Raw genomic sequence first — 16706 nt, 5'->3', positions numbered from 1 at the left:
TGGTTGCGCTCGAGGCCAGTCTTTCTCTGTCTCCCCCCTGGCCTAGTGATAGTGGAGCCTGCCAGACTCTCGTTTGGTACTCTGAAATGCTTTTGTTTCTGTAGCTGTGATGACTCTGAAGCTGCCCTTTTTAAAAAGGAGAGGTGGAAGTATTGAGTCTGCTGTCAAGGAGCGCCTTTGGTTGACTGTGCACTGGCCCCGAACCCAGCCCACACAGATCTTCTCCAGCTGCTTTGGGTGAGTAGTCTGCTGGAGTAACTTGATGGAATGTGTAACTGTACTAAAACCGTGGGTGTGGGGGCTTCATGTAGAAAACCAATCAGGGGCATGCTGAACTTCCATGTTTCTGGAGGTTTATACACGAGTTGGTGGTCTCTCACCAGCCTGTCCCATTTATAATGCTTATAATGATAATGTTTGTTGTGACACGTTCTGTCAAAAAAAGAGAGTTCTGTATAAATTACATTTACTGCTGTTTGATTGGGGTGTGTTTGTGTCTGGTTCTCTCATGTAAGTCCTGTATAAATTACATTTACTGCTGTTTGGTTGGGTGTGTTTGTGTCTGGTTCTCTCATGTTTCCGTCTTTCCTTTCAGAGGTGAACTGCTGCAGTGGGATTTAGCCCAACCTGGAAAACGGAAGTGGGTGATTCTAGGATCTTCCTCTGAAGGACAAAACCACTCTAGAATAGTGTTCAACTTGTGCTCTCTGCAGTCAGAAGGCAGAGAGCTACTTCTCTCTATTTCAATGGATAGAGATGTAAGAACTCATATCTTTTAATATACTCTAGAAGCAGATGAAAGCTGTTTGTAGAACTTTGTGAATGAGTGGGCCTGCTAGATGTTGGTCAGTGGCCATGAATTGCTTCTACTGGTCATCTTCCTAATCTGAGCATGACACGAGAGATCTCTGACTTTTTTCTGAGTTTTCCACTTATTGAAAAGAACTTTTTAGGAGGAGATGTTCAGTCCAGCACCGAAAATAGAAGTCCTGCTTCTTCCTCTATTTCATACGTAAGGGGGTGGGGGTAGCTAGTTCTGTTCCTGTTCCCGCCTCTTAACAAAGTAGAAGTTTTCAAAGCAGAGCAAGCTCTTTCATATAAAATGTTTGCTTTTGGTCTATAGGGTTTCTGTATGGGATATATGTTGTAGCCTTGGCAGTGTTTGTTCTTACAAGCCATGTTTGGAAAGTGAGGTGATAACGTTATCTCTACAGATGGGAAAACAGTTCTGTGTCCCCAGCATAGTCTTAAGTTTACACATTCATCACATGGTTGAGTAACAGGCACGTTGTCCTTTCACAACATGCAAGTGGCATCACATATGATGCAGGTGTTCCACGGATATGTCCAGTTGGTGCAGTTAGTGCCCCCATCACCTTTTTGAGGGGTGATGCACCTTTCAGTATCTGTATGAGCCCCACATAACATGATGTCGACTGTGTGATGAAGCACATTTGCTCTCCAGTCACATACAGGCTGTTGCCAGTCCTCTGAGTGTCGAAGCTCTTGGTTCCCTGAATTTCAGGCTGCTGCACCAGCTACTTACCCTTGGAACAAATTGCTTCTCTGCCATACTCTTATTTGTAAATCGTATCCTTCTGGCGGAATACTTTTAATAACACCTGCCCCTGAACTTTTCAGTATTTTTGTGATGCTTCTATTTGCAATGCTTTTATTTTTTCTTCAGGTGAAGTGTTGGGACCTGGCAACTTTAAACTGCTGTTGGACGATGCCAACTCTTGGGGGCTTCGTTTATAGCCTGGCGTTCTCCCCAGTGGACACAGGCTGCCTCGCTATAGGTGTTGGAGACAGCATGATACGGGTGTGGAACACCTTGTCACTAAGCAATCACTATGATGTGAAAACCTTCTGGCAGGGCATTAAATCCAAGGTCACTGCTGTAAGTATGCTGCAGGTCTTATTTATTTTAAATTAAAGCAGGAGTCTGCACAATAGGCTGCCTCGCTGGCCATGGTTCCATAATGCTTTTTAGAAGTGTGGACTTTGTGATTACACTGCAAGGCCAATGGAATGCCTCACTTTGGGTTTCCTAAAATTTTGGAGACCTGGCAGTTTCTCCAGCGGAGTAGCAATTTCCATTTGCAGAAGCGGTGCCGATTCCAGCTGATTTCCAGGCCCCCAGAAGACTCCCACTTTGTCCCTGTGCTGTCCCTGAAAGTCTGCTGACCCCCCCCCCACAACAACGATACTTCGGGGGTTTGGTGGGATGTGGCAGAAGGAAGAAGCAGGAAAGTACCACTTTGCTAAGTCTGTGGGTGGTTGGATACACCCCCTTGTTAGGAGCAGGGTGATTTTTTATCCTGGGCCTCAAGTGAAAAGCGGAACTAAAATTCTGGCATTTAATATTAACAGCTTGTTTTTATATGTGTCCCTGTCTGACCAAAATTTGGACGTTTATTTTATTTTATATACCTGATCTAACCCCTTAGATTTGCAAATTTCAACAAATATAAACTGCGACTTAGTAAAAGATATAATTTTTAGGTAATACAGATTTTGTCACACACTTTTTTGGCACCTTATTTTATTTTGAATGTGTCTTCAATGTTTTTGATTTTTAGTATGGCTAGGAATCTCAAAAGCTAGAAGGAACCTGGGCATCCCTGGACCTCTGAGAGGGCATGGTTGGGAGTTTTCCTTATATGCCCCATTCTTTAAAAATCCTCAAATACAGAAAAAATGTAACTGTTTGGCTCATAGTCAGAGAGTCCAGGACTTGGGGGTATTTGCAGCAGTGCCCCTAAATGCCTAAATTATGACAAATTGATTGCAAAGAACTACCGTGTCAGTTTTCATCCTTCAGTAGTCTGAGTCAAAACAGCAAGGCACACAATAGTGTAAATGCATCTTGGGTATCGTAGAGTTGAAACTGTTTTTTCTCTTCTCGTTGCTTGCAGTTGTCCTGGCATCCGACTAAGGAAGGCTGTTTAGCTTTTGGGACAGACGATGGGAAAGTTGGCATGTATAACACTTATTCTAGCAAGTAAGAAATGAGTACTTTGACCGTCTTTGGGGGGGGGGAGCTGCTCCTAAACCAGTGAAAACCTTTAAAAATCCATCCCATGCAAAGGGATTGTAGAATGTAAGCACGGATCCCTGTCATAGGATTTATTACAATTCCTCAGGGCCTATAAAACAGAGCTGTTCTGCTGGGCTTTTGGTTGAGGCGGTGGACACCCAAAATCCATCTCTAGCCTCCCCTACTGAAATCGCTGGGTCTATGATTAACCTTAACTGAGTATAGCAACACAAAGCCTGATTGCTGTTTCTATTATTGTTTTAAATTATTGTTTTAATTATTTAACTCTTGTTGTTGAGACTGTGTAACCTTGTAATCCGCCCTGAGCCTGTTTGCAAGGAGGGCAGGATAAAAATCGAATAAAATAAATACAATAAATAAGCTTCCCAGTCAGCATGTGACAGATATCATTGCAGGGTGGAGTAAGGTTGGGTTAAAGGAACTATTGAAAGGCATGAACCAAAACTTGGTCAGCATTGCAGTCACTATGCAGTGGGAGCTGGAAACAACCTCTGTGTTGCTCCTATAGCATGCTGAGTTTTCATCTTGGTGCCATGTATTTCTGGTGGTCACTAGTGCTTGAGATGGGGCAATCTGCATGGTCAGCAGTTTTTAACTGGACAACCTTGTCAGGGAGAAGCTGTTACAGAGAGGCTATTGCCAGCTACTTCTACATGCCAACATTAATGAGAATTTTTACCCAAAGTTATTCTGTCATGGGCACATTTCCAGTTCCTTTAGCTGTTGCCAACAAGAGTCTTATTTTGTATAGTAACTCAACATTTCCTTCTCCACTGTGGTGGTTAAAAACTAATATATAGTTGGAAGGGACCACTAATTCCCCCCCGCAACAATCATCCATTTGCAGAAGAAGCCAAAGTATACTGCAGAATTGGAGGCCCATAAAATTGTACCCGTTGAACAGATAGCTCTGTCTCTTTGAAACATGGAAACATAAAAAGCTAGTCCACTTAAACTGGAAGAAAAAAAATCTCCTTTAAATATGGTAATCTGTCAGACCATAAATGTTAGTAAATCACAGCCCCTGAGTTGTGCCACAGTTTTTTTTTACTGGACCAAGCATCCTGCTACCCTAAATACTGTGTCAGTCTCTGATATCTCAAATAAGAAGTAAGGAGGAGGAGCAAAATCATGTGAAGATGGGAGAAAGCCTTTATCTGAATTCAGTGGGCTTCAGCTGGACAGAAATTTCAAAATATCCTTTCTAAATGTATCTAGTACCTCAGACATACAAAACCCCCTCTTTCCAGCCCTCTGTATTCAAGTTTCCATGTAAACCATGTCCAGACTACCTGCCTCAGTTTCTTCCTCTGTCTACTCAAAGGCCATCCTTATTCAGTAATCCGTCTCTCCAGGACATGGCCAAGCACCTTTTCATGAACGTCCCAGATGTGAAGTAATGGGCCAGTACTTGTAGGTTCTCACCCATTGCCTAGCATCCATTGCCTAGCATTTAATGTTAGATTGTAGTGCAATACAGCCATCTTAACTATTTTTTTCTGCAGTCCAAGCATTTTCTTGAATTCCTAGGGCTAACTTGATGGAGTTAAAATTATAAATCAGATAATGCATGATCAGTGAGAGCTGTTTAAAGGTGATGTTCATTCTCTTGTCATTAGGCCCCCGCAGATCTCCAGTTCCTACCACAAGAAAACTGTGTATACGTTAGCCTGGGGACCTCCTGTTCCTCCATTGTCCTTTGGTGAGTCAAATTGTTACAGCCACAGTATTTTTTGTTGGCAACGGTGCTTTACACGTACTGTAGAAATATAGTGATCTGATACATGAGGATGTGTAGCAGAATGACTGGACTTTGTATCCCTCAGCATCTGAGGCATTTCTATTTTCACTGTCTTTTTGTTCCTGAATTCAGTTTTAGTGCATTGGTCTCTAATTATGTAACTCAGCCCTATCCATTGTTGGTTGTTGGTGTTATAATTCTTTGTTTTTACTGCATTCTTTTAAATTGTGTGGACTATAAATAAACAGACACATTCACACATTCATTTAAAAATGAAGGGGAACCATAGATTGAGCAGCTACAGATCCCAAAGAAGTGAGACCACAGTATGGAGGCAAGTTGCATAATGAGGGAAAAGAGGCTTCCTTGAAATTGTTGGGCTCTGTTGAAGTAGATCTGAAACGTCCCAGTCTTCTCAGGTCAGCCTTGGAGTGCTTGTAGGCCATTGAGATCTGATTTGGTGATAAAATGACTATTTCAGTGATGATTCTTTATTATTAATTGTAGTAGTTTGATTAAGGAAGTCCTGGCAAAGCAATTCAAGATGGGGCTTTTCTGCTGCCTTAGTTTGGATTGTGGGGAATCCCTAATTCAGCACCATACTGATTGATAGTGATCCCTTTTAGTCCTTATCCCTAGCTGAAAAGAAGCCTAAGTTCATGTAACTGCATTTGTTTGCACACATTTCATATTACCTTGACACCCTTCCTGCTGCAAGTTTCCCCACATCCGTGTTCAGATTTTAAGCTCTTTGGGAAGCAAGGTGTAAGTTTCCCCACATCCATGTTCAAGTTCAGATTTTAAGCTCTTTGGGAAGCAACTCTTTTGCCTAGGTTACCTAGTAAAGCTCCTTGTATATTGATGGCACTATATAATTAATCTGACAGTGTTGCAAGCTAGGAAATGCATGAAAATCTGTTTCTAAAGGGGTTTCAAGTACAAATTTTAAAACACTGTTTGCTGTGGCCACAAGTGGCAGGGAGGTGCCAGTTGACTGTTTCTTCATCCAGTGTTTACTTGTTCCTAGAGATTAGTGACTTGGGCTGTGTTGTGCAAAGCTGCCATTTGCCTTTAGAGGATGTTAGAACCTCATGTGTGAAAAAGAGCTTAATACTTTCTGCTGTGCTGGTGTGCACTTTGTTGAACCAATTTTTCATTCAAAGTGTAAGCTCTCAGACAGAATTGCCACTGTGCTTGCTTTATTCGCTTTCTTGTATTTAGCACTATTCTTTCTCTTTTTCTTAGGAGGCGATGGTGACAGACCTTCGGTAACCTTGTATAGCTGTGCAGGAGAGGGAGTCATCTTCCAGCACAATCCTTGGAAACTGAATGGGGAAGCCCATGACATCAACAAAGTTATCCGAGAAACAAATTCAATCAAAGTGAGCAGGAATTCTTGGAACATGATAGAAGTTATTTCTGCTCTATCTGTATCATTTTGTACTTGTGGTGTATAAGCTAATGACATTGATGGACTGAGCTGGTGTGATGGCATGGAAGCTTGAGTTGCTCAGGGAACTACACAGTTGGTAGTCTGGTTTTTGTGAGAAAAGACCAAGTGTCAGTCAGCTAAAATTTAAACCTTATAACGGGGCAGGCCAGTGGCTGGGGAGAGGCCTCTGGTGGCTGTAAAGTTGAGGGATAAGGAAGCCCAGAGACAAACATGCTCAAGGGAGTATGTAGAGCAGGCAATGGACTGAGAAAGAAGAGTCTTAAAAGAAGGGTAGATGGAGAATGGGTTTGAGGGCAGAGGAGATGGGGAACCAGAGAATGAGGGGGCTCTGAAGAACCTCTGCAGTACTTAAGGATCGGAGGGGCTCTGTCTCAGTGATGGAGGGAAAGAGGACTAATGAAGAAGCTGGGATACAGATAGTGGTCCAAAATGCACAGAGCTTAGAAAACAGTGGGTGGGAGAGTTACAGAGCTGACGAAAAGGGGACCCAACGGTTAAAGAATAAGAGAGAAAACGGTGCACATGTTCTAGGAAAGAAGGGGCAGAAAGGGAGGTAGCCAAAAGGGCATAGGATCTAGACTTAATGTCTGCCAAGGAAATTCTGTATCTTATACTGTCACTCTAAGGGGGGAAACGAGGGCCAAAAATGGGGGGGGGGGACAGATGAAGAAGAATCTAAATTTCACATGTGAATTTGAACTAACTAAACAGTTCTTTGACTTCAAGCCTCTACTTTCGTTCATGCTTACAAATCTGTTACAGATTTGAAACACTTGACACCTCCATGTGAACTCCTTGCAGATGTTTAACAGCATGCAACTAATTGAGTTTTGTACACATCTGCCCTTTGCTGAGTTCTTTGCATCAGGAGGAAATGTTTCTTTTGTGGCAAAGCCACTGTCCATTGTTCTCTTAAGTCTGTAATGTATTTGCACAGGAAAGCTTAACTGAACAATTGACTGGGTTCTGGCTTTTGGCTGCTTTGAAGCATTGCATTGTTTAAACACTTCGAATTTAATTTGGAAGATACAGTGTGTGCCTTCTTCTTGGGGTAAGCAACTGTCTCCAACACCATTGTAGAGAATTAAGGAGGGAATGAAAAGTCACAGAGTTGGAATGGAGTTTTTGCCCCCATGCTGAGATGAGATTCCCCCTGCCTTGCCTTGTCCAAGACATTAAATGGTGAAAGGAGTAACATCACTCTTTCTAATAGTGATCTTGATGGTCCTGTGTCTTGTCAGGCAACAAAACAGACCACCCACAGACAGGATAAGGGGCTTCTGCATACTTGGGGCACTCCCCATATAAGGGGGGGGGGGAACTTGGTAAATTTATGAAGGAAGCCCCACACAGGCACACAGTATTCTGAAGACTGAGCATGCTCATTGCCTTCCAGGAGCTATGGGATGTTGAGGGCCTTGAGTGTTGGTTAAAGAGGGGAAAACAACAAAGTGGCGGGGGGGGGTTGCTGCTCAAACTCCTGACAGTGTTCTTGACGGGGTATTAAGGGTCAAGAGATGAATGTCTGAGGGGCTCATTTTCACTGACCTCTCCCTGTGCCAGTCCATGATGCTATTAGCCACAAGGTATAGATAGGGACTCTGGGGCAAGTGATGCTCTGTCTTCTTCGTGCTTGGGGGGGGGTTAACAGTGGGAGGGCTTCTTCAATGTGGCAAAGAGGACATTGATGTGGTATATGATTACAACAGCAAGAATGACATATGCTCAAATGTTGGAAACAAGATAAAGTACCTGAAGTTGGAGATTGGATTAAGAAATTATTGTTCATGGTTGAAATGGACAAAATGATGAAGAAATTAAATAATTTAGAAGCTGGGGACTTTTTTGCAGATTGGAAGGATCTTAAGGATTATTTGGAGAAGAACTGGGATGTAAGGGACGGATTATTTAGCTTTGACAATTATTGAAGTTAAGTGTTATTAAAGATTAGAGAAAATTGTATGACTGATATAGAGAGAATTAAGTTACCTATGAGTATTTTGAATTAGTGAAGAAGAAAAAATAAATAAGAATTGTACAGGAGGTTGGAGCACTGTGGGAAGCCGAATGGGGGGGGGGAGGGTAAGATGGTGGGTTTTTTAAGTGAAATTATGAACTGTAAGGGAAGATCTTGTCTCACTAACCTGTTGGTGTTCTTTGAGGGGGTGAACAAACATGTGGACAAGGGGGTCTTCTAATGTCCTGGCCCCACTGGTGGACCTCCTGATGGCACCTGGTATTTTTGGCCACTGTGTGACAGAGTGTTGGACTGGATGGGCCTTTGGCCTGATCCAATATTGGTGTCTCTTATGTTCTTAAGAAATGTAAGGGTTGTGATCTTGTTGAAGCTAAGCGTTCTGATAGTGGATGTAATGGGAATCCCTGAAGAAAAGTTCTTCCAGTCCTGAGGAATTATACCACTGGAGACAACAAAGGGGACATAAGAATGTAAGAAGAGCCCTGCTGGATCAGGCCAGTGGTCCAGCATCCTGTCTCACAGAGTGGCCAATCATTTCCTCTGGAGGTCCAACAACAGGACATAGAGACTGAGGCCTTCCGCTGATGTTGCCTTCTAGCACTTGAAGAGGGTTCTTGCCTCTGAATGTGGAGGTTCCCTTCAGTCACCATGACTCGTAGTCACTGATGGACCTATCCTCCGTGAATCTGTTTAATCCCCTTTTAAAGCTGTTTATGCCTGTGACCATCACTGCCCGCTCTGGCAGTGCTTTCCATACTTAAATTGCTTGTTATGTAAGGAAGTATTCCCGTTTGTTCATCCCAAACAGGGTGTAGAATTGTGGGGAGAGGCTCAAATCAGGGGTTAGGAAGGGTAGTGTGACGTGCATATTCCTCAGCTTCAGTCCCCTGTCCCCAAATCCGGGGAGAGTTAGGTAAAAACATCCCATCTACACAGTCCTATTTTAGGTGACTGTGGAAGCAGATTGTTGAGGATCAGGGTTAAGATGAGCAGAAAACCAGTCATCTAGCCCCAGAGCTCAGCTGTGATGTGCTGGTGCACTATGGAGGAACATTTTGTAAGGGGTCTTCCTGTCTTCATCTTACCCATTCTTTGTAGGCTACTGCGTATTACATTTGTGACCATAGTCATGATTATATACAGACAACTTTGTAGTTACCCTACACATTTTGTATGTTTCTTTATGGGACAGTGGGCTTTTCCCATTTTCTTGTCATTGCCAGTGCATAGTAGTAGCTGGAATATTGGCAGACAGGAAAGATACAAGAATCAGAAGTGGCTGAAGGGATTTATCCGATTTGGCCCATCTTTGCAACTTGTCCCTCTTTCCTGTGCCCTTTGTCAGATTTGGGGAAATTGGTGTCAGAACTGTTAAGGTTCTAAGGTTTCTTCATTTTCTTCTAGCACAAATTACCAGCTCACACAGAAATCAGCTGGAAACCAGATGGCAGTATCTTGGCTATTGGTAATGAAGATGGGTATGTGTTTAAATTTAAATGTTGTGTTTACGGCAGGCATAGAGATGGTGAAAGCCATTTGTGTTCAGTGATTTTCATTCCTGTTAGTGTTTGGGAAGGAAAAGCATTTTTATGTCAGTAGAGCAGCTAATATGCTGACTTGTTTGGGGTGGCCACACTGCAGCTTGGGAGCTGCATGCAGCTGTTTCACACAGTCTAATTTGATGTTTATAAAAAGCAAATTTGCATATTTTTCAATAAAAACATATGTGTAATATTTGTTCATGTCTTGTGGCGCTCAAACATCTGACGTTTATTCTGTGTGGCTGTTACATTAAGCAAGCTTGGCCACATCTGGCCTAGTCAGAGTGGGCTAGGGACTATGTAGAGTCATTCATTGTTAGTTTCTTATCTTTCAGTCTCCCAGTTAAATAATAGCAGATTTAAAGCAAGCAAAAAAATGTTTTGCCCAGTCATTGAAGCTGTGACTCACGGGGCCATGTTACATGGGACTAAACTTTTGGCATTTCAAAGGAACATTTTGAGGGGTGTCTTAGCTATTTGTTTCCAAGGTCAGCATTTGTAAAGTGGCGGTCTAGTTGGAAGCAGCAGTAGCCATAAGGCAAGTTGCATAGAAAATGTGATGGATGGAAGGTCAGATCTTTCAGTTGACACTTGCTTGTATAAACACCACTTGGGTAGTGGAGTTTTAGGCTAGTTGGACCACATGTGAGTTTGGAGGGGTGGGGGCTCAGTGGTTCAGCACATTTTATGAGCAGAAAGTCACAAGATCAATCTGTGACATCTCCAGTTCATGTAAGGCATGTGAAAGAACTCTGCCTGAGACCCTAGAGAGCTCCTCCCAGTCAGAACAGACAATACAGAATTTGATAGACGAATGAACTGATTCAGTATAAGACTGCTTCATGTGGTCCCATGAGTTTGTGTCTGTAATTTGCACCTGGATTGTACTAAAATTTTCTGGAATGCAGGTGTGGTAGTATTGACGTTGCATGTATGTGTCAGAGGTAATAGGTGAAAAACTGCTCTTTGTTGTGTGGTGTGGTCTGTGAGCTGGCTGCTTTTCTCTTTTTCTTCTTTGACCTTATAGATCAATTGAAATATTTCAAGCTCCTGAACTGAAATTGCTGTGCACCATCCAGCAACACCACAAACTCATCAATGCTATCCGTTGGCACCATGATCATGCTGCACAGCCAGAACTGAGTTACATGATAGCCTCTGGCTCAAACAATGCTCTTATTTATGTGCATAACATCAAGAATGTCATAGGTGACTATTGCGTGCTCTTTTTAGATCTTGTCAATACAGCGTGCAATGCTGTTTCTTCACCTTCTGGCCATAATGGTATTTTGTACGGATTCAGAGCATTCTGTCTTTTCCTTCATTTTGAGGAGAGAGAAACATTGAGAGAGAGAGAGAGAGAGAGAGTTCTCTAATCTTCAAAATGCCAAGTGGTGAGGGAGTGGTTGGCTTTCAAAGTATCATTCTCTGTAGTTGGGATTTCTGTGAAACTAATTTCTCTTTGAAGTTTGGTGTTTGAAAAGTGGCAGAGGACTTAATGAACAGAAATGAACTGTTACTTTTTAAATGTTTTCTCTAATCTTTAAAATGCCAAGTGGTGGGGGAGTGGTTGGCTTTCAAAGTATCATTCTCTGTAGTTAGGATTTCTGTGAAACTAATTTCTCTTTGAAGTTTGGTGTTTGAAAAGTGGCAGAGGACTTAATGAACAGAAATGAACTGTTACTTTTTAAATGTTGCTTTATCTATTCCTGACATTTTAGGGTCAGGGCATCTTGTGTTATAGCAATGAAAAGATACCCCCCCTTTTTTAGGGGGGGGGGGGGAATGGGAAAAGAGGGAAATGAATTTGTATTTTGTAACAGAACTAGCATATGATTTTGCGGTAGTGTGAATAATGCCTTGAATACACCACCTGGAATCCTGGGGTTTTACAGAGATTGTATTCATGTGTGATTATTAGACCAAACTGAAGCCAAGATCTTCGGCCTGTTTGTGTATACAAAGTTGTAACTTGGGCTCTTGACAGCTCTGGGTGGACAGGATGCAGGGGCATGCGAGCTAGTATTCATTTTTCTGTCTGTTGTAGGGTCCATTCCCCATCGGGTTGTAGCATATTTTTCTAGTCTAATGTCAACTAGATCTAACTCGTAATTTATAAAAAAAAATCTGAGATTGATATTTATTCCCCAGAGTCGAATTAAAAATCTGGGAACATGTCATCCATTACTGGTTAAAAATTCATTTTGAACCAAAGGGCTTAATTCCCCTGTTAGCTTCTGACCCTTGTCCTACATGGTGCTCAAAGAAAGCTGATAAAATTAAGTTGATTGGCTTGGATTCAGCAGGCCTGTTTGATATTGGACTCAACAAAGCAAAAGCCTTAATCACCCAAAGATTACTTGATATAGAGTCCCAAAATGACGTAGCAATACTTCCTTTAAACTATAAAAGCTTAAGAAAAGGATTGAGCTACACTATATCCCCATATATTTCGGATATTACAAACGAAAGATGCAGGTGGGCCTTCTCTAGAGCACGATTTGACGCGTTTCCCTCTGCAGTTTTGTATGGAAGATTCTCCCACCTGCCCTTGCAGCAGCGTTGTTGTCCCTGTTCAAACAAAGTGGTTGAATCTATCACACATATACTTTTGCACTGCAAATTCTATCAAGAAGAAAGACTACAATTAATTATTCCATTACTCTGTAGATTCAAACCATTACAGTATTATATAGATTTTAGTCCTGAGAACCTTTGGGTATATCTATTAGGTGATAGAGAACTGTATCATATGCAGTAGCAAAATTCTGTGTGATAGCACTCAAAAAGCGGTATCACTTGACGAAGGAAACGTCAGTTGCTGGGAAATAAATTAATGAAATGAGTGTGTTTTTTACACATATATAAGTGTGTCTTTTACACATATATCCCACATCTTTTATGTATTTATTCATTTTAACGTGTCCTTTTTATGTGTATTTATTGTGACTGGTCTTATGATCGTAATAAACTTTTGACTTAGAAATTTATTCAGATTGCTATCTTGGGAAAACTGATTATGTTAAGAGTAGTCTGAGTTCTCTCTGAAAAGTGTTTTTTGCAAGACTGAGGTTGCAAATGAGGAGAAGTTACACTGACCATTGTGAGAGAAGGTTTCTTTTTGAACAGTGCACTCGTGCATTGCACAAGTGTCAGAGAGAGTTGGGGTCTCAGTCAAATATCCACAGGATTGCCTCTGTCCATCTTCACTCTTTGAAATGCATTTAGTGACATTTTCTCTGGTTGTTTCCATCCTTGTGTATTTTACCTTTAGAGAACTCTCCAGAGAGTCCTGTGACAATAACAGAGCCCTTCCATACTCTGGCGGGGCATACAGCTAAGATCACTAGTTTGTCCTGGAGTCCACATCATGACGCACGACTCGTCTCTGTTTCTTATGATGGCACTGCTGAGGTACGGGTGCAAAGTAGCCAAAGATTTTATTTTGCACTGTTGCCACAACTCTAATGCTTAAGGGATAGAGGAATACCTCTTTTTACCAGGGAAAGTGATGTTTTTTTTCTTGCTACCTTTCATACGTGGGTGAGGATATTACTACAGAATATCTGTGTCCTTTTTTATTGTGAAGGGGAGGCATGTGTGGGGAAACTGGCATTGTATGGGAGCATCTGCCAGAGAAAGACTCTGACAAAAGTGTACTTCCTAATTTCATATTGTTCTTTGATTTGTATTGAGCAAGGACTTTCACTGTTAGAAATATTACTGCCAGGGCCACATGTAAAGCGGGTGCAGTGTGAATGGTAGTGGAGAGTCTAGATAACTTATTTATAGGCTAGCTGGAGCTTTGCAAGGGTTCTGCGGCTCTCCTACATTTCTGTTCCCTGGTGGTTTGAATGCCACTCCGCTGAGGCAACCCGCTGAAGAAGGAAAGGTTTCCGCTTGGGTACATTGTCCTTATGATAATGGGGAGGAAAGCAATGCTAAGCAAAATGCAATTGAGTATGATAAATGCTCAGTTAGGATTTGTCTTTCCAAGTAAAGTTTCTCTGGATGCCAAGGTTGATTATGATGAGGCAGTCTCACAGAACATGACATAAATGAATAACCTGCTTTGGGGGAGTTCTTACAAGTTTCTTGATGGTCTCTGTTTTAAGTGAGAGGTTTTGTTCACAGGTTTGGGATGTTCTAAAGGAAGAGCCTTTGCACAATTACAGGGGACACCGAGGGCGCTTGCTGTGTGTGCAGTGGTCACCTGTGGAAGCAGACTGCGTTTATACTGGAGCCGATGACTTCTGTGTTCATAAATGGGTGCCTGCAAAGCAGGAATACAGCTGCCCTCCCCAAGGTCAGTATACTTCTGATGCACAGGTGTCAGTGGGGAATGCTAGAGTCTGAGAAGGCTGGAGATAAGACTGGTTTCTCAGACACAGAGTTGCTCAAGAAGACTAAGTCCGAAAAGCAGCAATTCAGGCCCCTGAAGACAAGAGAAGGTTCATGGGGCAGCATTCCTCCTCCGGGTCTTGAACAAGCAGATCAAATGCCAAAGGTGAGAAGGATCAGTGTGTTCCTCCAGGGCGTGTGTTCGGGGCGGAGGTTCTAGGAAAGCTGAGACACAGATAGTGATTATCTCCCATCGCTGCTATGGATATAGAGCACGATCTCTACTGTTGCACTGGCATGTCTTCTGTTGGTGGCCTTCAGCAGGTTTGTCGTGTAACTTGAACGCCCTTAGAAATGAAAGTAGCTCTTTTCCAAACAGTTGTTGGTGTTTCTGTTGCTGTTTATCAGGTAAGAAGAACATTGAGCTGGAGAAAAAGAGAAGCTTGGCGCTCAAACTGAAAGCCAAGAAGAAGAAAAAGCCATTGGGGAAGGTACCTTCAGCTCCCGACATGTCAGTGAATGGTGGCGAGGATGCCACAGAGACTCCATTAGAAGAGAATGGGCTGTCGGACCGAGAGGGAGAAAAGGGACAAGAGGAGCCAGCTGAGAGGCCTTCCACGGAAGGTACTTAGTGTGTATTCCAAAATGTAGCTCTTCATGTAAGGAAGCAGAGAGCTCCTTTGCGGACTGCAAGCGTAACAGTGGGTGATTTCACATTAGTCTGGAGAGCAGTGTTTAGATTTCCAAGAGTGAAGTGGTTATGAGAAACAGCTGGCTGGCTCTCCACACCGTCCATTTGTAGGAACGTGAACACTTAACAGCCCAAGCAGAGTCCCTCCACTCTTAATTAAATGTATGTGTTTTGCGAGGCAATCTTTAAGCAGTGCCTGGTGGTGCGAATGCAGGAGGGCTGCAAAGGGGTGCCTGCCCTTTCTTCCCTGCCTCGGAAGCCTGCCAGGCCCTTGTCAGTCGTGTCAGTGTGCGGGTGGCTTCTTTGCAGCTCCCTTATGTGTCACTTGCTTGTAGCCAGCCTTGAGAGCCAGAGGTAGTGAAAGGATCATCTGCTTCTTATTAGCTTTTAAACACCCAGGCTGTTTTTGTCTAGCATTGCACTTTGGGGGTTCTGTGCAGCTGCTGTTTCTGTTTATAGTATGTAAAGTGGTGGCTATTGTGCTGCACGTTGCTTAGCCTTTCCCCCCTTTTTGTTTTTCGCACGATGCTTCAGTCCACAAGGATTCCCCTGCGTTCCCACCACTCGCTTGCCCACCAGACATTCCAAAGCCTCCGGTGAGCTTTAGAACCCCTCCTGTGCGGAAGGATCATATCAAGACAGGTTGGTGCATGTCTACCATAAATACTAGGTACCCCAAGTAAGGTCATCACTGTCGCACAATAAGAGACTGGGGATGTTTTGATCTCCCTTAAGAAGCCCGTCTTTGTTCATTCCACTTTAGTGTACCTGAGGGAGATATAGAGATGCAAACCGTGAAATGGAGACTTGAGGCAGGAATTCAGGCATGACTTGATAGATTTGCAAGATACAGTTCAGTACTTTTAGGCCCCATTTATTTTCATACTTGGTTCTTCCATTAAAGTGCATGGGATTCAAATGTGCTTAAATTGAACTGGACTTGTGATTTAGAGAAAGGAACACAATGTAACTTCTAGTTCAGAACTTCGTATCTTACTATTTCCACGTAAAATAGACCATTTTGAAGCGACGTATTTTAATTATTTTGATACAAGGTGCCCAGAACTGTACCCTGCTACTGGAATGCCTTTCTTTTTTAGTAGTCTCCAATGCATTTTGTGATTTTAAAATGTGTGTGTGTGTGTGTGTGTATATAAATACACACACACACACACACACACGGTACAGGTGTGCCACTAATCCCATCAGTTCTGCATAATAGCTCTCTAGTTTCTGATTCTTAAATCGTGATGGCTAATTTTGTATGCAGTGGGCAATAACTCAAAGTGGAGGTAACTTCCTCCCCTCCCCCCAAACATGCAAGTATGTCCTGCCATGAATCCTGTCACCAGCATATTTGAGTGTGGATTTCTTGAAGCTTGTGAATGGAGATCTCTAACTTCGGGTCAAGTTAGGAGACTGTTTTATTTCCCTTCAGGGTCAGATTCTTCCATGAAGAGGAAAAAGCCACGCCCCATCCTGCCTCTCAGCACATCTAGGGACCACAGATTGAAAGAGGAACTGCACCAGGACTGTATGAGGCTAGCAGCTTGCTTGCACTCCAAAGGTAAAAACAGGAGATGTACTGCTGTTCTCCCTCTCTGTGTTTGGTTAGAACAAATTTCCTTCAGAATATGTGTATTCTGATGTTGAGATGTTTTAGGTAGATACCTGAATGAACTTTTAGCCTGATCAGGGCCGGCTCTATCACTAGGCCAGCTAGTCTCTGGCCTAGGGCAGAGCTTCGAACAGGGCGCCAACTGCCCTGCCGCCCTCCCCCCCACCAAAAGCCCCAACCATCCCTGCCCAAAGCCACTGCTACTCATCTCACGGCTTTGGTCCCCTGGCTGCTGCGCCCATTGCTGATTCACTGCTGCCGCCCTCTGAGCCAGCTCGGGGG

General features: G+C 42.9%; 1 protein-coding gene across 1 annotated transcript in view; it reads left to right on the top strand.

Moving 5' to 3' along the window:
- The window catches only part of GEMIN5 (gem nuclear organelle associated protein 5), a 39297-nt gene that overhangs the window by 8258 nt on the left and 14333 nt on the right, over positions 1-16706 (top strand). The window contains exons 6-18 of the mRNA XM_015417077.1: positions 105-237; positions 596-758; positions 1688-1900; positions 2919-3004; positions 4681-4763; positions 6048-6184; positions 9638-9711; positions 10802-10983; positions 13049-13188; positions 13909-14080; positions 14524-14739; positions 15341-15448; positions 16245-16373. Of these exons, the coding sequence (XP_015272563.1) occupies positions 105-237; positions 596-758; positions 1688-1900; positions 2919-3004; positions 4681-4763; positions 6048-6184; positions 9638-9711; positions 10802-10983; positions 13049-13188; positions 13909-14080; positions 14524-14739; positions 15341-15448; positions 16245-16373 (1836 nt within the window). The remainder of the gene's footprint in view (positions 1-104; positions 238-595; positions 759-1687; positions 1901-2918; positions 3005-4680; positions 4764-6047; positions 6185-9637; positions 9712-10801; positions 10984-13048; positions 13189-13908; positions 14081-14523; positions 14740-15340; positions 15449-16244; positions 16374-16706) is intronic.

Source organism: Gekko japonicus, unplaced genomic scaffold (genome assembly GCF_001447785.1).
Source record: "Gekko japonicus isolate JY-2015 unplaced genomic scaffold, Gekko_japonicus_V1.1 scaffold746, whole genome shotgun sequence".
In the NCBI taxonomy this organism is placed as follows: domain Eukaryota; kingdom Metazoa; phylum Chordata; class Lepidosauria; order Squamata; family Gekkonidae; genus Gekko; species Gekko japonicus.
This window is presented reverse-complemented; position numbering and strand designations above follow the sequence as displayed.